The sequence below is a fragment of the Mustela nivalis genome, assembly GCF_964662115.1.
Source record: "Mustela nivalis genome assembly, chromosome: 3".
NCBI lineage: Eukaryota > Metazoa > Chordata > Mammalia > Carnivora > Mustelidae > Mustela > Mustela nivalis.
In genome coordinates this window covers 109,262,807-109,286,394 of record NC_139022.1, presented here as the reverse complement: position 1 = coordinate 109,286,394, position 23,588 = coordinate 109,262,807, and the positions used below count along the sequence as shown (strand labels likewise).

Here is a 23,588-nt window from a genome sequence, read left to right as displayed (position 1 = left end):
GCACTCATTTTCAGTTGATGTCTGATTATTTTTTAAGAAAAGCTTTTTAAAAATTAATTATAAAAATTATTTTTAATGTTACTAATTGAGAAATCAGCAACAGCAATTATCTATTTTTAAAGGGAAATTACTATACTTACCAAAGCATTTTTTTAAAACTTACTTCATTATCAGGTAGGTTATTAACACTTTCTAGTTGAGAAGGTTCAAATTCTGGAAACTGTTCTAAACCCAAGCCATTTTGGCCACAATCCTTTTCTGCTAACCACAAGAATTAGAGAATTTGTACACCTGAAGGATAGTACCACATGTTGATTAGAAGAAAGGCATTCTTTCAAATCAGTTGTTACCACAGGACCTGAAAAACAGCTGCTTGGTATCTAGATCACTTGGACCCTGGGTTAAAACTAACTCACATCGATGTATTATTTGTTCAAAAAGATGGGCATAAAATGAGAAAGCAGAAACACAAATAGATATTTCTTATGGAAGCATAAAATAAAATGGAATGGAAACATGTAGAAAAAGAGTGTTTTTTTGTTTTGGACCATCAACTCCACAAGCCACCAAAAATACTATCGATTAGGTCCAAGGAGAGATAAAAAGAAAAAGACCTTTAAAAAAAAAAAAAATGTAAGAGTGTGTATACGTGCGTTATTTTCCTAAAGCATCTTAGATATGAAAAAACTTCCTTATCAGTTCCAAATTCAACACAATACAAAGCAAAGGAACTTTTATTACTACATTCACACAAGTAATGATTAAGTGCCCTGAAGTTTACCCTGATAGCTGAAGATTACCAAATATTAGTTTCCACAGAAGAACTGTTTTAACTTTCTAATCCTAATCAAAGGAGAAAAGGGTGGGAGGAAACTCAGTAAGTGCTTAGCACTGCCACTTCATTTCAAATGCCATTTTTGTCCTTGGGTGAATGCATATTACACCAAACCATGATCTAGCAATAGTTTTCTATTTGGTTTAACTAGTAGCATTTAAAGAGCTTAATACAGGACAATATTTTAACAGCTTTTTTATCTGAGACAAAGTTAACTCTAAGATAACATGACAAGCAATATACAAAATCTGTCCATCATTTTTTTGAGTCCATCTAACATACATAGCAATATGGTATTTATAACCAGAAACTGCACTGAGAAGTAGACATATTAGTTTTTCAAGGTCTACCTGAAAACATGATGTTTTATTAAAAGAAAAACCAAAACACTTAAATCTCAAGTTCTATGGTTTTATAGTCCAGTCTTACTGAAGTTGCAGATTTTCTTTCTTGCAGACAAGGTAATATGCAGGAAGAACCCCACAAAGAGCACGCGGGCTCTCTGACAAATTGTACTATCTGGATTACAAATAAGTCTTGAAAATCTTCTGAAGAATGTCAAGGAGTTGCCAGAGAGATTATATAGTGACCTTGATTTTATTTTTCTTTACCTAGAATTCTATAAATTCTAAAATTTATCAATTGATGTATCTTTTAAATAAACAGCACCAGTCTTGCCCATTGATACAATTAAAATTTGACTTTCTCAGTTCTTAGTTCACAAGTTTATTATGAAAAACACTGCAGTGCTCTTGTGCAGTAACATCGTCTTATAGGAGGGGGAAAAAACAGTTCTCTTCAAAACAACTCACCAGGTTCTGACAATAACAAAGAACAACATGAGGCTGAGATTTGAGAAGGGAAATAAACTGAGTGCAGACAAATCATACAATTAAATTAAACGGTATCCCTGAAAATAAACAAAACGATTTCAAAACTCACGGGTAGAGGGGAGGCCTTGGTACTTATTTTTAAAAATGTTCATTAAGCTCCAATGATTGTTTGCTGCTATCCTTATCTACAGTCATGCTGAGTAAAGCTATAGCTAAATGGAAGTTAAATTGTATTCACGAGGTGTTAATGTTTACATCTTATTATCTGCAGTCTCTCAGAGAAAGCAAAAGTAACTACAAATAGCGCTATGCCAGAAACTGGTTTCTTGACCAACAATGTCGCTTCAGCATGCAATGAACTGGTTCATTCTAAAGTGGTCACGGCTGTTGATGACAAGAGGCTTTGTATTTTTATATGGCACATCTTTTGGTCCGTGTGAAAACAAGTTTTTTTTTTTGAATGTTAACTATTCTCTGACACTTTGGAGTTACTGTTGCTCTTCCCATTTCCATTAGGTCAATTTATGGTTCATGGCAATACTGTACAAGTTTAAAATTTCATTACAGGAAGTAGTCTGGAGTACGACGAGTAACATGTGGCTCGCCTCTGCGAGGTGCTGGGTCGAACTGCAAGCTGAAACACAAAACATATATTTTTTTAATACTCCATGTATCAGTGTACTGACAATCAAGAACATTGTTCTTTCAAACTTTACAATTTTGCCTATACAATTTCAGCTTGCCTTTAATGGAAGAGAACCCTATTTGTAGCCTAATCATCCAGTCTTCTAGCTGCGTGCCTCCTCAGAGCGAAGGCAAACTTCAGATAATTTTTTAAGACAAAAATTTTATACATCAGGATTCCTTCTAAGATTATTTAAAAGAAGGGTTCTACCAAATAAATAAAATTTAAAGAGCCCAATGTACTTGTATTCTCAACCCTACGATATATTTTATTAACCCCACAATAAAAACATGTTTAGAAGATAAAATCCTAATAATTCACACAGGTGCCTATATAGAACAAGTTTTTAATTGATGAATTTCAACATATCCTAAGTCTGTTCAAAAGGGGCACCCAGGTGGCTCAGTCAGTTAAGCATCTGACTCTTGGTTTCAGCTTAGATCATGATCTCAGGGTCATGAAACTGAACCCCACACTGGGCTCTGTGCTCAGCATGGAATCTGCCTGAGATTCTCTCCCTCTTCCTCTGCCCTCCCCGAACTCATGGTCTCTAATAAGATCTAAAAACAACAACATGGAAAGATAAAAATCAAACTGGAATCTGGATATAGCATGAGCCCTTCAACTCTTAAACTTCCCTTTCCAGCTATACAGTGTGACTCAACCGCAAAAGCAGCCAACTACTTAGGTGTAAATACTTACAAAGAGTATTTTAGAGTATCATCAAGTTCCATGATTGCAGCTTGATTACCACAACGATAACAATAGTTTGGAGCACTGAAAATCGTTACTACATTTCGGTCGTGGCACCAGTTATATCCCTACAAGGAAAAGAAAGGTGATAAAAACCTGTTTTACTCCCTTATTTACACAACTAAATGTGACTCAAAAAAAGCCCCTTCTAAAAGGCTTATTTTAATAATTTTCTACTCTGTACAACTTAAAAAAAAAAAATACACGAATTTTTCCTGAATTGCAGAACTAGATTATAAATAGAAAAGACACTAAAAAAACACCAATCACCAAAGAATAAAGTGTTTCTTCTACATCTGGCCTTCTGTGAATAGCAGTATCTCATCAGCTTCCCACTGCAGTGGCCTTGAATATAATCCAAGAGTGAGTATACAGGCATTCCTTGCAGATGCAGATAAAATACTCCTCAAGACCAAAACCACATTAATTCTCTCAGTCAGAGGTGAAGGTCCCCAAGTCAATCACTGCCTCGGTACCAAGAAAATAGGCCTCTAGAACTCCAGCCTCATTCTAAGTCCATGTGAATACACGAGTTACTTTTTAAGTCCTGTACACAAATACTGTTCCCTATCTTTAACAAAGTCATACTTTTTAAAATAATCACAATTGTTATTAGTATTAATCTAAGTAGGACCCTAATTTTGTAAGTATGCTAATCAACATCTTATTTCCCTTTCAGTTTCTTCTTTAAAATTACCTATAATCCTACCATTCAAAGGACCACTGAAACATTCTGGTATTTCATCTCAATCTCTCTTCCATACATACACATGTTAAACACATGAAATAAACAAAACTGAGATAAAAAACGTTACAATGCCTCTCCCCTGAACCTTATTCTCCCAGGCTTAAATCCAAAGCACTACCCAGTCATTAAGAATTCTCTGAAAAACATGTCAACTATGAAACTCATTATGATCAAAAGCTTGAGATTTTAATTCTAATGTGCATCTACTGTCAAGGCTCAGGCTACAACAGGAAATTCACTGGAAGGGATAAATGGAGTATCCTCATTAATATCATTAATTAGCACACCCCACCAGAAAAACACTTACTAGTATCTTCCTTCATTACATTTATTTAAAAAGCAAATCAGATTTCAGAGACAAGAACATACCTCCATCACCAGCTGGTGAGCTCTGGACACCAATGTGAGGCCATTGGCATGATTAAATGTTTCAGAAATGTCTTGCCCAAAGGTGTAACCAGCTCCTCGAGGAGATATACCCCAACCACCACGATCATCTGGATCTGACCACAGCAAGTCACACATTGGACCCTAAAAAGCAAGTTAAGTTTTAAAGTGCCTCTTACAAAAATGATTTGAGTATTTCATCAGAGGGAGCACCCTATGAAGTCACACTTTGAGTGGTGTTTGCTAAACAAAGTTTAAGGTTTGCTTTAAAGTCAAGTATCTCGTCAAATAAATAAACTATTTCCAAATATTTTTAAAGGCGTATTGGGGCGCCTGGGTGGCTCAGTCAGTTGAGTGGCTGACTTTGGCTCAAGTCATGATCCTGGGGTCCTAGGATCGAGCCCCATGTCGGGCTCCCAACTCAGCGGGAAGTCTGTCTCTTCTCTGCCCCTCACTCTGCTCCTGCTCTCCCTCTCTCTCTGTCAAATAAATAAAATCTTAAAAAAAAAAAAAAAAAAGACATATCCTAGATCAATCAGCCCCAAGAGCAGTAAGTCCTATAGTATGCAAAATTCAATGTTAGACAATATAGACAAGTATTTAAGGCAGAAGCTTTGAAGACAACAACAGAGATTCTAGGCCCAGTCCCAAAGGTGTTGTGATCTTGACAAGTTTCTTAATACCAGCTTCTAAAGAAAGAGGTTGTTGACAAGAGTGTTCATACCACATAGGGTCATTTTTGAGCATTAAAGGAGAACACATATAAGAAAGTAAGTTACGGGGGTGCCTGGGTGGCTCAGTGGGTTAAAGCCTCTGCTTTCAGCACAGGTCATGATCCCAGGGTCCTGGGATCGAGCCCCACTTCGGGCTCTCTGCTCAGCGGGGAGCCTGCTTCCCACCCCGCCCCCCGCCTGCCTGCCTCTCTGTCTACTTGTGATCTCTTTCAAGTGAATAAATAAAATCTTAAAAAAAAAAAAAAAAAAAAGGTTACAATAAAATTTTTTCCTCTGAAAGGTTTTCTGAAAAGATTTCATTACCAAATAAAAGTCAATACCTCATTAAAAAAAAAAAAAAAAAGTCAATACCTCATGAGGAACTTCTTGTAGGCGATCAAGTGCTCTGATGTGATCCAGTGTATCTATGGATGGTGAGAGGCCACCATGTAGACAGAATATCTGGAAAGAGTGGTTTATTAGGTTAACCTCACATAACTCACATAGAAGAAACTTTGAACATTCTGGACTAAGCTGCAACAGCAGCCCACATCACTTGGTGTTGACTTGTCTTTCTGTATTCTACCAGAACCAGGCTTGTCTCAGCAGGGGCAGTCTTTCTTCCAACCAACTCCAACCTAGTGAATACACTCCCTTTCTCCCAGATAACATTTCTCTCATCTTAACCTCAGCATAAACTATTATCTTTCTCATAGAATTTTCTTGCCATGTCTTCTGTACACTCTTCTACGTGGACTAGTAAATAGCTAATTATATCTCTAAGACTCATCCAGAAACAACTGAGAGGATGGATGGGCTACATCTTCCATCCCTGTTGTCCCAACATACAGTTCAGTGTTTAATACAAAGCTGGCATTTTAGAAGTCTAGAAGAGAAGTAGGGGTGGAAAAATGAGTGGCACCTAAACATCAGGAGAGCAGATTCATGAAAATAACCAGCAATGTAAGTTTTAGGAAGGCCTACATACCTGCCCATCCACCAAGGCAGTGAGAGGAAGATAGTCAAAAAGATCTGTAAAATATTTCCAAACATTTGCATTTCCATATTTCCTTAAACACTCATCATAGAAACCATATACTTGTGTGATCTGTCTGCTCTCATGATTTCCTCGAAGAATGGTGATGCGCTCACGGTAACGAACCTGAAACAACAAAACAGACAACAATATGAATACGTGGCTCCTTTAAAGACTAAATGACAATTCAGCAAACTTCCTACAGGAAAAGCCAGAGTTCCAATTTTGGTGGTGGTGGGGGGAAATCCCGTGCTCCCAAACACTGAAATGAAACCCCACATCTACAGACATCTGTCCGTGGAGAACCGGCAAACCCCATCTCAACTACAATCAAACTCCTGCTACTACCAACTTTATACTAAGCATAATCAACAGCCACAGAACTCCATGAAATTTCTTCTACAGTTAGATGACTCTGAGTAAACGTCTAGGTATGCAATAACCATAATAATTACTTTAGAACCTTTCCATCAGTCCAAAACTATCCCCTGTGGGGGCCGTCCCAACTCCTACTCCCAGCAACCATTTATTTACTTTGTCTTTTCCATATTTCCTTAAACCTTCATCATAGAAACTGTATTTGTGTGATGCCTGGTCTCATGATTTCCTCTTCTGAGATCTTTTTGTAAAATTTCATATAAATGGATTAGCACAAGATACAGTCTTTCGTGTGTCTGGCTTTATTCACTTAGCAGAATATTTCTGGGGCTCATCTGAATAAGCATCAGTGGATCCTTATTGTTCCATTTTATTGCTGCACAGTATCCTGTTGAATGGCTATACCACATTTTTTTTCTTTATTCACCAGTAGGAGGAACATTTGAATGGCTTACAGGTTTTGAGTATTATGAATATGTTGCTATGGTCTTCTTGCCTATAAGTTTTTGTACAGACAAACAATACTCTTTCACTTCCCTTGGGTATATTCCTAGTCCAATATAACTTGCTGGGTATAAATATGGGTATAATGTTTTAATCTCTCCACAAACTAACACTTGGTATTATCAGCCTTACTAATGATAGTCTTTCTAATGGTTATGACTAACTTTAATTTGCATTTCCATGATAATTAATAATTTTGAGCATCTTTTCATGTGCTTATTGACTATTCATGTACCTTCTTGGATGAAGTACCTCTTCAAGTATTTTGTCCATTTTTAATGTCTTCTTACTGAATTATAAATAGGTTTTTATTTTATGAACACAAGTACTTTTTTCTTAGTGATATACTTTGAGAAACAAAAAATAAATCTTAATTTTGATGAAGTCCAATATAACAATCTTAATGGATTGTACTTTTCATATCATATCTTAGAAATCACTGCCTAACCCAGAGTTACAAATATTTTCTCCTATGCTTTATTCTAGAAGTTTCATAGCTTTAGCTTTTACATTTAGGCCTCTGATTTTGATCCATTTGTATGGTATGAGGTATCTAAGTCCATCTTTTTTTTGTATACGGATATCCAACCATCCTTGGCACTACTTACTGAAGTTTCCTTCCCCCAATTCCCCCCATTAGTGTGTAAGGGCTGCCACAGCTAAAGTAGAACAAATGGGCAGTTCAAATAACAAAAATTAATTTCCTCACAGTTTTTGAGCCTGGAAGTCCAGATCAAAGTGTGAGCAGGGTTAGTTTCTGCTGAAGGCTTGTCTCCTTGGCTAACAAAAGGTCATCTTCTCCATGTTTCTTATCATCTTCCCTCTGTATCTGCGTCTTAATGTCTTCTTATAGGGACACCAGTCATATGAAATTAGGGCTCACCCGTACAACTTCATTTTACCTCAATTACCTGTTAAAGGCCCTATCACCAAATACAGCCACATTCTAGAGATACTGGGGGTTAAGACTTGAACATATGAATATGGGATATGGGGAGGTATATGCAGCTCAATTCAGCCCCATAACCTTTAAATATAAATTCTTAAAGGCAGCATATTCATTCTTCTGCTAATCTTTGGGATTCAACCTGGGCTTTAAGTACAAATTAGCTTGCAAGGTTGTTTTCATATTATCTAGAGAAACTTTCCATCATTTAATCCAACTGCTTCGTTTGCAGATGCAGAACTTAGAACTGCCTCCAAAAATGTTTTGTAGCATGTTACACGATTCAGAATAGTAGCTTCATGAACAAATACATTACATATTACCTAAAATTCAGCTCTTGCCAAAACCTATCTTACCACTTCTGCAGTATTAGAGGTTTCTGGCAGTCCACTTATCATTGTGAACATTCTTTAATAAAATCTCCCCCAAAGGTAAAATCACTTTCTTTCCAAGGAAAGGCAGAAAGCCTGCCATTCTAAAAACTAGTGACCACTACTGTGTCTCATTTTCAGATCTTCATACAATCCCTACAGCTATGATTGGTATAAAGCAACTTGCTTTAATTATCATTCCTATTGTTCTAGGCTGTCAGTTTTAATGGCTCCAACTATTCCAGAGAGAAATCATAATTTAGATATTCACTTTTGTTGGATATTTAAATCAATTCTTTATCTAGTATTAAACATAATGCTGAAATTAATATTTTCACACAAATAAAGCTCTTTCCTTCTTTCTTCTTGAATTTCTTCTTCAGTAAAAATCTAATTATAGGATTACTATGCCCTAAGATGTAAACATCCTGACATTTAGTATCTTTTATTTCAAAAGCATCTAGAAAGGTAATTATACAACCTCCCCATGCCCTGATTAAATGAAGAAACATTTTTACTGGACCAGCCTTCTAACATTTCTCAAGTAACTTGAATAAGAATAACCTTTTAACTTTCATTCAGAATGAAGACAGGCGTATGATTTTTAAGTCCAAAACCTAAATACTGCATTCCTAAATATGGAATTTTATTCTAAAACGTAACATTCAGAGAAAAATCACAAATCACCAGGGTGAGGGGGGGAGATGGACACCAAAACTGAGAGGGGAGAGAAAAAAAAAAAAAAAGAAAACCCAGTACAAAATGACCCCAAACAAAATCGAAATTACCTTAAGAGCTACAAGCAGAGTAACTGTTTCAACTGAATAATATCCTCTGTCAACATAATCTCCCATAAACAAGTAGTTTGTATCTGGCGATTTGCCACCAATTCTAAACAGTTCCATGAGATCATGAAATTGCCCATGTACATCTCCACAGACGGTGACTGGACATCGAACCTCCTGCACATTGGATTCTTTTGTCAGGATTTCTTTAGCCTACAAATGGAAATAAAATAAACCAATACATGTGTCATTAAACAACATTAAAGAAGATGTTTATTTAAACGTAACATAGATTGAAGAGCAGACTTAGTGTAAGATGAAATTGTAGGCATCGATAATTCCATTAAAGAGCGCAAGATACAGGCAGATTCCATCTACTGGTTATGCCATTCCTGATACTTAGAAAAAACATGTGTCAAGATGTATAATTCCATTCCACTAATCACTACCAGTTTTTAGGCCTATTAGTTGCCATCTAACTAAATGCTAAAATAGTTCATTATGAGCAGCCATACAAGAATATTGAAAATGGAACAAGACATTCAGATACCTAGTTCCTTAGCTTTAAAATTCTACTTATAATATGCTGGCACTCCAGTATTCCAAGATGTGAAGAAAGGTTTCTAATTTCTGCTTAACTGGATTTTTTGGGGGGAGGGATAGTGGGGGGAACAACAGATAAAAGTTTCACCTGCATTTTTACACTTTTAATGCTAAAAATACCAACTTTTTGTTCTACAACTGTAACTATTCGATATACATGGTTTTTATAAAGTTGTTTGGTAGCATATGCATTCCCTCATATAATCACAAATTCATACATTACTTTTTTTTTTAAAGATTTTATTTATTTATTTGACAGAGAGAGATAGATCACAAATAGGCAGAGAGGCAGGCAAAGAGGGAGAGAGGAGGAAGCAGGCTCCCCGCTGAGCAGAGAGCCTGATGCGGGGCTTGACCCCAGAACCCTGAGATCATGACCTGAGCTGAAGGCAGAGGCTTAACCCACTGAGCCACCCAGGCGCCCCCATACATTACTTTTTAAAGGCAGCATAACATTTCACTCAATCAAAAGCCTATCAGTCATTCAGCATGCATTTACTGATCATTTACCTTACCCCCAAAACCAAAGTGCACTGAAGAACACCATTCACTTGCTCATCATCTGAGTGATAACAATGTCCCAGGCCTTGTGCTAGCCACTGGGGACCAGAGCATACAAGATGGGTCAATGGAGACAGGGGACCACAAATAAGAAACCAAGCAACAAAGTACAGGCTACGTTAAGTGATAAAAGGAACAAAGCAAATGGTGGAGACCCATTTAAATAAGACATCAAAACGAACAAGACAGCCCATAAAAGCACAGTGCAGCACCAGCAGCAGACAATAAAATGATCAGGTCAAGTGCTAAGACAAGCTAGAGTAAGCAGAGTGTTTCAGGATCACAAACTGGGACAGCTAAGAAAAGTGCCTCAGGTCAAAGAATGGGTGGGACTCGATTACAGGAAGGGAATGCCAGTAGGAAATGGGAGGAGGTGCAACATAGGCAAAGTGTGATCATGTGTATAAATTCTCAGGAAGAGGAGAAGATCTACATGGCTGAAGCATACCACTTAGTGCAGAGAAAAGGGTCTACTGGGGTAGGTTCGGGGTGAACCAGCTATCCTGGTTTTAGTGCTCAAAGTCTGGCATCCTAAGAAATATCTCAGTTGTGCTCAAGTAAACCAATAATAGCTGGTCACCCCAGGGAGGATACAAGGAGGAGAACAGGGCATGGACACAGACTGAAGAACAAGTCTAATCAAAGCACTTTTAGAAGAAAGATCCCCTACTGGAAAACTTGATGACTGAATTTAAGATTCCAGAGGTAGGCCTATACATGTGGATATCTGAGACAGAGTAGAGCTTAAAGGCCACTAGTATTCAGTGACCAATACACCAACAAATCTTGCCTAGTCTCCCTCCAAAACATATCTCAAATCAATCTGTTTTTATCTTTTTTGCTACTGCCCCGGTCCAAGCCACCATTACTTCACCTGTATTACGATGCTAGTCTCCATACTGAACTCCCTGCTTCCATTCTTTCTGCATCCTATCTATTTTCCACCTAAATATCCAAGTTAAGAGCTAAAACTGTTCACCAGGTTCCTTTAATTCACCACTGCATACACAACACCTCAGTAGCGTAATGTGTTAGATATAAAAGGCATTTAATATCTGTTTGCTGAATGAATCTAGAACTTATTTATATGGTGGTACTGGTTAAATCATCTTCAGGGAAAGCCATGGATGTCTCTCAGGACATCAAAGTACAGGCCTGGAAAATGGTACCAAGTTCTCTGGAGAATGAAGAAATAACAGGTGACAGTAATAAGGAAAGGTGCCTGGATATCTAGGTAGATAAAATAAGCCCAAAAAACAGGGAATTTTTATCCTAGAAGAAGGCAGCATCCATCTACCTGGAGGGTTATTAGAGAAAGTATAGGACTTCCTCAGGAGGAGTCAGATTTCAGTTAAGCTGACAAGGTGAAAGAAATTTGTTCTGAAAATTATTTAAAAGTATTTACTTCACACATTCTACATTTATTGAACATTTTCTTCTATGTGCAGCTAGCATTATGAATTGGTGTTCTAGAATGTACAGTGAGAGACTGCATCAGGGGAAGGAAACACACTAGAACACGGAGTTAAATTGCTACAGCAAATTGTTGCTAATGAGCCACGCTCACTAGATTTTAAGCCACAACCAAAGGTAACAAGGACTGTTTTTTTTTTTTTAAAAGACTTTATTTATTTATTTGATAGAGAGATCACAAGCAGGCAGAGCAGCAGGCAGAGAGAGAAGGGGAAGCAGGCTCCCCGATGAGCAGAGAGCCTGATGTGGGGCTCGATCCCAAGACCCTGTGATCATGACCTGAGCTGAAGGCAGAGGCTACTGAGCCACCCAGGCGCCCCATAAGGACTGGTTTTAAGGCAGTGGTATGCAACCTTAGCCATATATTAAAAATCACCTGTGAAGTTCTTTTTAAATAAATAAATAAATCACACACACACGCGCGCGCGCATGCTAAGGCTACTCCTCTCTCAAGCCAGAATCTTTGGTAGTGGAATCCAAGCATCAATAGTTTTTTAGTCTTCCCACAAGTGTTTTCTTAGTTTAAGGGGGAAAAAAAATTACACATACACACATATATATATATAAAAAAAATTTTTTTTAAAGATTTTACTTATCTGAGAGCACAAGTAAGCACGATTGGGGGGGGGGAGGTTTGCAGAGGGAAAGGGAGAAGACTCCCTGCTAAGCAGGGAGCCCACTATGGGGCTCCATTCCAAAACCCCAAGATCACCACCTAAGCTGAAGGCAGACGCCCAAATGACTGAGCCACCCAGGTCCCTCTAACCACCATTATTTTCAAGTCTCAGAAATATTTAGGGAGCCTATTTCAAGACCCTGACCAATCGCTGACATCCAAAAACTAGTCATTATTTTGTTCTAAGTTTAGAAAAAATTTCTGCTATGCCTCAAAAGTGATTTATCTTAAGAAATATATATAATACATCTTGCTAGTGTAATTCCGATTTCCCATGATTTATTATTGCTAAAAAAGCAGAATTTCTTTAGGCATATCCCATAAGACTGTTTGGCATTAATACCATGTCCAGTGTTTTTAGCACCTGGCACATAGTAATGAAAATAGCCATGAATACCATGATAGGTCCCACTTCAAAGAAATTTGTAAGTTATTCAGAAGTTTTAAAAGGGCAATTACATAAGAAACCAGATGGTCACAACCACATAAATCTTGCAGTTCTATGAGAAATTAAATTCTAAAATACATCTCTTGACACCTGCTTACCTGCAAGACTATTCTCTACGTAAATGATAAAAAGTTGCCATTCACAACTGCCCAAAGTTTCTTATTACTATCTACTCAAAATTTCTATTCAAATCATAAAAGGACAATTAAACCTAACTGCTAGTTGTTCCTTTTATTCCAATTTTGACATATCCTAATGACAAACACTGTACCTTTACTTCTATTCTATTTCTTAAGTAGGCTCCACTCCCAGTGTGGAGCCCAACACGGGGCTTGTATGCACAATCCTGAGATCAAGACTTCAGCTGAGATTAAAAATCAGATGCTCCACTGACCGAGCTAGCTAGGCGCTCTGATCTTTAATTTTACTTTTAAAACTGTGCAAGTTATAGTGACACATTGTCACATAAAAAAAATTAGCAGCAGATAAAACCAAATGTCCCTTTTGACCATTCTCCACAATCCCATTCCTCTTGGGCAAAGTAACCACCAAGAGTATTCTGATGTACATCCTTTGAAACCCCGTTTACCACAAGTTTTACATATATATTATATGCCTACAAGAACATAATTGTTTTCTTTTGCACTTTTAAACTAGGAAATGTATTATTCAGCAGCCTGTTTCTCTCTCCAACAATCCATCCTGGAGATCATAATGCACACATATAGACCTGATTAATTTTTTGTGCTAGAGGTAGCATAGTCCCTGGGATTATAATAAGGGGAGGGGAAGGATGAAAATGTAAAAATGCTGCAATGTATATATATATATAAAACTTCACAGAACAAGGTTGAAACTGGAATAAGCTAGTCCAATAATAACAGTTTAACTAAAAGTTATTTTTCTACAGTCCTAAAATTCAAACAATTTGGAGATTCACTTGAAGAAAAGAAACCTTTAGAATTTATTATTAATGTCCTGCCTTATGAGTTCAGATTCAGAAATCCTAAAATTTTCAACTTACCATCAGGTTTCCTGGGTATGGAGAACATTAAAAAAAAAAAAATCTATCAACATTTTAAGATTTTATTTATTTGACAGAGAGCACAAGTAGGCAGAGCAGCAGGCAGAGGGAGAGAGAAAAGCAGGTTCTCTGCCTAGAAGGGAGCCAAATGTGGGACTAGATCCCATACTGGGATCAGGACCTGGGCCAAAGTCAGCCGATTAGAGCCACCCAGGTACCCAAAATGTTGATAGATTATGACTGTCTTTTTTTTTTTTTTTTAAAGATTTTTATTTATTTATTTGACAGACAGAGATCACAAGTAGGCAGAGAGGCAGGCAGAGAGGGGGAGAGGAGGAAGCAGGTTCCCTGCCAAGTAGAGAGCCCGATGCAGGGCTCGATCCCAGGACCCTGAATTCGTGAACCGAGCCAAAGGCAGAGGCTTAAACCACTGAGCCACCCAGGTGCTCCAGATTATGGCCGTCTTAAATCTACCACACCAATAAAAACTACTTTCATTTCTTTGTATTCCCTTCCAGCTTTTACCCACATATAGACCTCTTGCTTAAAATTGGTAAATACCTCAATTTCTGTCCTAAAGTTCATACTCATAGGGACGCCTAGGTGGCACAATAGATTAAGTGTCTGATTTGGGCGCAAGTTGGGATCAAGACCCAAGTTGGGCTCTCTGCTCTGAGGGGAGTCTGCTTTTGCTTCTTCCTCTACCACTGCCCCTCCCCACACTCATTCACTGCATGCTTTCTCTCTCAAATAAGTAAAATCTTTAAAGTTCATATACATGAAGTCAATGTCCTATAGCATTATAGTGATCATTTTAAAATGTCGCATAATATCCTCCCAGATTAATATATGTACTGTTTATTTAACTTCCTTTCAGATTTTCAATTGTGGGAATAAAGAGCAAAATAACGCTAACTTTTTTTTTTTTAAAGATTTTATTTATTTATTTGTTAGAGAGCGAGCGAGCGCGAGCACAGGCAGACAAAGTGGCAGGCAGAGGCAGAGGCAGAGGGAGAGGCAGGCTCCCCGCCGAGCAAGGGGCCGGATGTGGGACTCGATCCCAGGACGCTGGGATCATGACCTGAGCCGAAGGCAGCTGCTTAACCCACTGAGCCACCCAGGCGTCCCAACGCTAACGTTTTTTGATTACATAGTCCATAAAGTTCAATTATTCCCAACTCACATATGTAATAATGTTAGAATGCACTCATTCACATCTATTTCAAATATAAAATGTTGCCTTCTGATTTAACTGGTACTTTTTATTTTAGAGTTCAAACTTTCTAGTCTGTTTATTTACTATCAGTTATTCTTCCTCCTACACAGATTGTCCACACAATTCTTTTAGTATCTATCAACGGAGAGCTAAGTGATGCTCTTTTATATATTTTTCTATTAAAAATCTGATTACTGGGGCACCTGGGTGGCTCAGTGGGTTAAAGCCTCTGCCTTCAGCTCAGGTCATGGTCTCAGGGTCCTGGGATCGAGCCCCACATCGGGCTCTCTGCTCAGCCAGGAGCCTGCTTCCTCCTCTCTCTCTCTCTCTGCCTGCCTCTCTGCCTCCTTGTGATCTCTCTGTCAAATAAATAAATAAAATATTTACAAAAAAAAATCTGATTATTAATTCAAATGTTCACTGTAACTCTATTTTACTAAATTAAACATTTCACACTTTAATCACAATTGAGTATATCTTCTGCCAATACAGCCATAAAGACATAAGGGAAGTAAACCTAAAGAAATACAAGAACTAATTTTGAATTTTATTTTTTAGTTTCACAATTGCAAACATTTGGAAACTATTTTATTTATTTATTTATTTGACAGGCAGAGGTCACAAGTAGGCAGAAAGGCAGGGAGAAGGAAGCAGGCTCCCTCCCAAGCAGAGAACCAGAGGCAGGGCTTGATCCCAGGACCCTGGGATCATGACCTGAGCCTAAGGCAGAGGCTTTAACCCACTGAGCCACCCAGGTACCCTGGAAACTATTTTAAAAAGCAAATTCATGGGGTGCCTGGGTGGCTCACTCATTTAAGCATCCACTCTTGCTTTTGGCTCAGGTCATGATCTCAAGTGTGGTGGGATCTAACCCAGCATCAGGCGCAGGGAGTCTACTTGAGATTTTCTTCTTGAGCGTGCACGCGCGCTCTCTCTCTCTCTCTCTCTCTCTTAAATAATTAAAAAAAAATTTTTTAATGGCAAATTTGCAAGCAATAATAATATTTTTCAATACCATAAGAGAATTTGTGGCATACTCCTTTTATGAAAAATAACAGGTAGGTTTTCTTGATTTTCATTAATTTGCAAATAAATTAAGGTTCATGACAAACTAGTGTATACAGCTAGATTTTTACTTTGGTGTGATACATAATGTAGACATACTACTAGCCCTGGAAGCAAATAAATCTTGAGTTAATCATCTTCAACTATCAAACTTTCTTCATATTAGGTGTTTTTCATTAATTACATCAAACAGATGCCTCTAACGTTTTATGAAATATTTTGGTCTTCCATATGATTACACTGTATGTATACTATCTGTGTGATTACACGATAAAAGTACTATAATCCTCCATGTAATGTTCTACCAACTAGTAGTTACTACTTGGTTTTAAGGTTATAAAAGGTCAGGGATGTGAATAATTCTAAAATTGTATTAAAGGAAAATACTTAAGAGATAAGTGGGTTGCTCATTCAGTTAAACATCTGCCTTCGGCTCAGGTCGTGATCCCAGGGTCCTGGGACAGAGTCCCACATCAGGCTCCCTCCTCAGTGGGGAGCATTCTTCTCCCTCTTCCTGCTGGTCCCCCTGCTTTTGTGCGCTCGCCGCTCTGACAAATACATAAAAACTTAAAAAAAATTAAAATATTTAAGTTCATATTCTTCCACTTCTGTCAAATGCACATGTGTAGGAATTAAAAATTCCCATTCCTGCATAGAGGAAAAAAATTATATGTAACAGAGAAATGTTGGTATATATGTAGTTTAAAAATTCTCACCACAACAATCTATCATGAATGATATGTGACCACTCTGGATGTTTCAGTTTCCTCCCTCATCTATACCAAGTGACTTGGCCTATGGTCTTTAAGGTTCCTTTCATCACTGAAATTTTACTAAAGCAATTCTTAAGCCTTTTCACTAAATCATAGATACCCAACAGAAAAAGGGTGGGCACTACTGCCAGTTTACAAACAATGGGTGGCAGACTAATGACATGCACTTGATCACCATTAGCACAAATATTTTAAAACCTTTCCCCTCTAAAGAGTTACTTCAAGTTTAAATTCCTGACTAATGAATGTGAAACCCTACTATTAGTGCAACAAATTAACAAATCCCTAAAATAATGCTATTTAGACAAAACAGTGAAAATGAGTAATTCACATAATAATAGCTTAATAAATTTTGACTGAATGAATTCCAGAACTAAATATACACTGTCACATAGTTAACAGTACCACTGACACTCCATAGTCTTTGTGAACTACACTTTGTATATAATTCTAGCTAGGTAAATGAACTCTGTCTCCCAGGAGCAGTATGGAAAAAGGTTTACAATCTTCTTGCAGCCCCCTCAACATCCATACTCCCATCTGTAGTAGTAACTAAATGACCGAAGCAGAAGCGAGTACATGGATACCACAGTAACTGGCCAACTGGTCACATACAGTTTATAAAATATACAGATCCAGATATACACAACTCTGTCACTGCCTTGTTCATCCATCCCAAACCACGCTACCGATATATAAGTAAGTAACAGTAATTCTGTACTGTTAAGAAATTAAGCAGTTAATCCCAGATTGCGCTTTACAATTTTTTCAGAATCCATCCCCAGCCATTTACTGGCAGCCAGACCCCTATTTCAGCTGCTTCTACCACTTCTGCAGAAGCCGAAAGAAACACTATTTAAAACAGCAAAAAAACAAAATCTTTTCCCTTCATAGTTCTAGTCCAATTCCTATCTCACTTGTGTGGGAAGTACAGCTTGAAGGTTTTTTCAGACAAGGATGGTAATGAAGGGAAAAAAAAAAAAAAGGAAATGAGAGATGGGTCAAAAAAGTAAAAAAAAAAAAAAAGGGGGGGGGGATTCTCTGCCATACCAAACTTTCCCTCTCTTCTGAGCACCCTCAAAAAAGACCCTCCCTCTGTGAAATGTGTAAGCCTGATGATTCATAGACCTGTACCCCTGGGGCAAATAATATATATTAATAAAAATAATTAAAAAAAAAAAACGACCCTTCTTACCTCAACACAAACCTATTATCTCCAGGTTTTCCTAGCTCAACCTCCTCCAACCTAAACAAAGAATACTTCACAGGTAACTGACAAATAACTTACAATACCAGCAATATTGTGGGCCATTAAAGAGGGGTGGGGCAGAGACACCTGACAGGTGATACAAATGTTACCCACAAACTCTACCAGTGCCTCTCATGCTTTCTATAGCATGAGTTTCACCTGCCAGTATTTGTAGGCAGAACTCTTGACTTTGACAGAGAAAAGAAAAGGAGTTGGGGGACCTGTGTTTCCAAATAGTAGGGCTGTTCACCTTTTCGATGCTTCCACATTAATTCAACCCAAAACCAAGTGCACTACTGCTTCATGACTAGGAGATCATGAAACACACACTGACACATACAGGTAGGTCTCACTACGGAAGCCATGATAAAAAGGCATTTTACAAACTGTACTGAACAATATAAATATTAGGTTTGCTTTCCAGGTATAAAGTTCTGTTTCCAGACCATGATTTGCACTAAGAATACACACAAAATGAACTGGCATTTTCTTCTCACTAATGTTATTTGAGGGGCAAATACAGTCAGCCACACTCAAAATTAAAAAATTAACTGTTTCCTCCTCCAGGACAAAGTGAGACAACACTGTGTGACATAAATAGGAAGGTTTCAAGCAATGAACAAAATGCTTTATTTTACAGAGCTGTTGATTCCACAATTCAGTTTGACTCCCAATTCACCTCCTTTTTCATTAACACCACCTAAGAAAAGAGGGGAGCTGTGGAGCAACATTAGAACACTGGGCCGAGAATCTGTAAGCCTGCACATCTCACTTTAGCCCCCAAAGTCAAGTCACTTTACCTTTCTTTCTTTTTTTTTAAAGATTTTATTTATTTATTTGACAGCGAGATCACAAGCAGGCAGAGTGACAGGCAGAGGGGGGAGGAGGAAGCAGGCTCCCCACTGAGCAGAGAGTCTGGAGCTCAATCCCAGGACCCTGAGATCATGACCTGATCCAAAGGCAGAGGCTTAACCCACTGAGGCAACCAGGAGCCCTCACTTTACCTTTCTGAGCCTCTGGTTTCCATCTATCACTGAGGACGATTACTGTCTCATAAACTTAAAAGAACTGTGTATGTGAAAATACACAAACAAATATGATACAAACATCGTTCTGCATCATGCTTTCCCTTTGTTCTCAATATTCAAATTACTATTATGGAAATGAGCCAAACAACCTTTTAAATGTTTGGGTTTTGTTTGTTTTGTTTTTTTAAGATTTATCTATCCATTCCAGAGGGAAAGAGACAGTGAGGGGAGAGAGAGGGTGAGCAGGGGGATGGGGGAAGGGAGTGCTCCCTGCATGAGCAGGAGGGCCAGAGGGAGAAAGAATCTCAAGCAGACTCCAGGTTGAGCTCAACATGGGGCTCATCTCACCACCCTGAGATCAAGACCTGAGCCAAAAACAAGAGTCTGAAGCTTAACCAACTACACCACCCAGCTGCCTCCAAACAATGTTAAATTAAGCACACATATAGGCTCACAAAAATTTATTAACCACTTCATACAGAAATTTAACTTTGGTCAAACATTTTGTAGTTCATCCAGTGAGAAGGAGGGTTTGTTTTTTACCATACTCCTGTAACAAATGTGAGGCCTTAGTGACTGCATTTTATTTATAGTGTTTGCAGAGCAATGGAAAAGAGCATACCTAGGTAAAGAACTCCTTTGGGGAAAGGGAAAAAAAAAAAAAACAAACTGGCTATCAAACAACATTCTCCACAAGTTTGGAAAGACCTGAAAGGACAAAGCCAAAAATCTTACCTAAATTAAACCACTGATGAAGTCACCGTTTACTGTAGTTGATACTATTTACTTCTTCCAATCTCTAAGTGGAAACATACCTTCCAATTATACAAATGTAGTAATGTTACTGACTACAGAACTGTACCTGAGACAAGACTGTATGCACTCACCACAAATTTTCAACAATGAACTAAAATTATGATCCTCAAAATGACAAAGTATACTCCACATACAATCATCTTGGCTTTGATATAAATCTTAATCACACTGTGAAGGGAAAAAATGCTTAACTAGTCAACTGCAAAAAAAAGTATTTACCTTTGTCTATAAACACACACCTAGATTCTCTGCATTTTGAACACCTACCACTATTAACTACTAATGGGAGATCATAATAATAGTCTCTGAATTTTTTATGGTATACTTCTCATGGTATACTTCTATCTTTACCATTTAAATATTTCATTCAGATCACTTACCACCTTCAGGTGGATAAAAGGAAGGCTTTTGTGTTACTTTTCCTTCTTAAAATTAAAGAAACGATCAACTACTACCAAGTACCTATCTCCAACAAGTGTTTTTTCTTTAAAAGGATAATCTATTATATGAATGAAAAATAGTTCCCTCGAGATTTTCAAAATACATAGTTTTCACTAGATGTGCTATTGGCTGTTCAATTAAGAGTGAAAAGAGAATTTTTGCTGTAATTTCCTAGTACAAAAAATCATTTCAAGTCATGCATCCTCACTCATTTCACATACCTAAAAAGCTGCCTTAAAACTTAGTTTGCGAAGTTAATATACTCCGCAGTTCAAAAACTTACAAGTTAAAAAGAGTGTGAAGACTGCATAATATTTCCCCTCAAAGAACCCATTTCTTGGGCGCCTGGGTGGCTCAGTGGGTTAAGCCGCTGCCTTCGGGTCAGGTCATGATCTCAGGGTCCTGGGATCGAGTCCCGCATCGGGCTCTCTGCTCGGCAGGGAGTCTGCTTCCTCCTCTCTCTCTCTCTCTCTGCCTACTTGTAATCTCTCTCTGTCAAATAAATAAATAAAATCTTTAAAAAAAAAAAAAAAAAAAGAACCCATTTCTTGGGAACCTAACTTCAAATATTATTTCCACCTTTTTGGCTCTAAGAACAGAAATCTGGACATAGTAGAAAGCAATGGAGATATAAGTATACAGTGGTAAATCTCACTGTATCTTAATTTTACAAAGATGGGGAAAGCAATCACATTTAGCACATTCATAAATCTTCACACACCCAAACTAAGCACCCACTATTATCTCCTGCAGTCTCTAACACAAGCCCTGTGCTTCTCTCGTTCATCTACTACTTACCTACTTCCAACCAGATTCAGGCTCCTTGAGACTGAATGTGATTATACTTCATTGCTTTTCATTTCTCTCATAAAAGTAAGCAATTGTGAATAGTAAGCAGGTGTTCAATATTTAAACACAACATACTAATTTAAATTGGATTATATAATCTCAGATTAGAAGGGAGCCTGGAACATCTATTTTACTCTTAGTTTCAGTAGCAAAATGTGGACTAGGTGATTGTCCCAAGGTCAGTCACAACTGTTCTACAACAGAAAGAGGACTAGCGCCCAGGTCTAACTTGAAGTCTGGTAGTCTTCCAATTACACCATTACCTCTCTTCCAATGTTTTCTACACAAATAACTAGTCACCTCACCAAATGCTGACTCAAAGTCTATATAGCACTGATCCCTAAAAGTCATAAAATCATCACTTAACAGCACCTAGAAATTAAGACTTGACAGTATACGTGAAGTAAGTTTAAAAAGCCTCTTTCTAAACCTTCATACAAACACCATCCTTATCTGATGAGGATAAAGAAGGAACAGAAGACACTGCTAACATTAAAATTCAGCTCCAATAGGTAATTTGCCACCTCATCAACTAGTAGGAGAGTTGTTCAGGATAACGATAAATAAATCTGAATTTGACTCCTTTAAATTGCAATTATTCACAGCACGGTTTCTTAAAAAGCCTGCATTAGGAGTATATACATCAAACTCATGAACCTAATTCTTCCATCAAACCGCAAACGAGTCAGCATAATTGCTCTCTAATAACACTCTTCACTGACACAAAATGCAAATATGGTATTCCGCAATTCTGCACTAAAATGAAATACTACCAAGTTATTTTTGATAAAAGAAGTTAAACTATCTGTAGTGGAGATAAGCATTTTCTATATATTAGAAAACTGAGTCATAAAACTTCAAAAATATAACACAGCCAATAACTAAATAGGCTACCTGTTTCCCCAACCCCTAGGTAAAAGCAAAACGGAATCAGGTAATTTAAAATGGGACTTATTAAAAGCTCAATCAACAGCTATTATTACTATCCATACTTACAGCCTCAAAAATACAATCAAGTAACTTTCCCACCAAAGAGCCAGTGTACAAAATTTGCTGCTCGCAGTTTATGTTGTTCCTTTTTAAAAATAGATGGCAAAATGCCAAGTACGCTCAGCTCACAGAAGGGTTTCACAGTACCCAGTTTGAGTCAGCATAGAATTCATAGATTAAACCAACACTTGATTTCCAATCCCAAAGCTCCTTATGTGGTATGACTCACCAAATTCTCCACTTCTTCCAACTCTGAAACCCAAGTTGTAACTCCTCCCTGCACCTACCACCATGACCTTCGTAGAAACTAGGTTAGAAAAGTATTTTTAAATTCTTTTAACACACATTTTTAAGTCAGTCTCTGGAAAGGACTGCTCAGTGAATTTAACAAAACCACCAGGGGCAGCAGGGCTAAAGGTCCTGGGATGCGGGTGTAGGACCTTTAGACAAGTCTTGGGGTCCGGCCTACGAGCTTGCCTTTGGGGGATTCTCTGGACAGCTCTGGAACCAAGAATGAGGCCTGAGCGCAAGTAAAAAGCCTCTTATCCGCCTCACGGTAGAGTCCTACACCCGCATCCCAGGCCGCAGAACCCACGTCCTCTTACATGCACCTCAAAACCGACCCCGACCCGAACACACAGGGTCTCTGTGTGGCCCCCAGCCACCTCGCCCCGCTCCAGGGCGGAGAGGCTCGGAAGCCCCGGAGTAGGGTGAACGGCGCCATTTTAGGCGGCGGTGGCGGCGACAACCAATCCCTGCGCTGGAGGCAGGGGGCGCCGGGTCGCCCGGGAGCCGCCGCCGAGCCGCGCCGGGCGCCGGTCTGGGAAGCTCGGGGGGGACCCGGGCCGGCTGCCTCCGCCATGTTGCACCCTCCCCACCGCCGCCTCCTTCCCGAGGGGCTCGGCCCGCGCCGCCTCCCGCAGCCGGAGAGAAACTCACCTTCTCGCAGAGGCTCTTGACCTGGGACTCGGACAGCTGCTTGCACTCGTTCAGCTGCTCGATCCACTGGTCCAGCTCCTTGGTGAACACCTTCTCGTCCATGATGCCACCCGCCCGAACCGGCTGCCGCTCCGCGCTCCTCCCGCGCCGCCGCCCGCACACGGGCCACACGCACACGCCGCCGCCGGCTCCCGGGGTACCTGTGTGGCTGCTGGCGGCTGCTCGGCGCTAGCGCAAACCCGCGGACTCTCCCTGCAACACCCGGCCACCGGCCGCTGCCCACCTCCGCTCGATCTAGCCCCGGAGCTCGGCTCTCTGTAATGGCGGCCGCCGGCGTGGTGACATCACGCCCGGCGTCAGGAGGCGGCGGGGTGGAAGGGCTGGGACTAGAGCTGCGCAACTGCAGAGCCAACCCCGGTCCGCCGCCAGAGCGGCTTTGGGGGGAGGGGGGGGGCGGGAACCA

At 39.1% G+C, this 23,588-nt stretch overlaps 1 protein-coding gene across 1 annotated transcript; it reads right to left on the bottom strand.

Moving 5' to 3' along the window:
- Positions 1-1,537: 1,537 nt before the first annotated feature.
- Positions 1,538-23,557, bottom strand: PPP2CA (protein phosphatase 2 catalytic subunit alpha). The gene is made up of 7 exons (XM_082725757.1): positions 23,126-23,557; positions 8,978-9,187; positions 5,943-6,116; positions 5,327-5,416; positions 4,224-4,385; positions 3,056-3,174; positions 1,538-2,302 (listed from the first exon to the last, which is right to left on the bottom strand). Exons 1-7 carry the CDS (start codon positions 23,225-23,227, stop codon positions 2,230-2,232), a joined length of 930 nt encoding a protein of 309 aa, XP_082581883.1. The 5' UTR covers positions 23,228-23,557; the 3' UTR covers positions 1,538-2,229.
- Between the last annotated feature and the right edge of the window lie 31 nt (positions 23,558-23,588).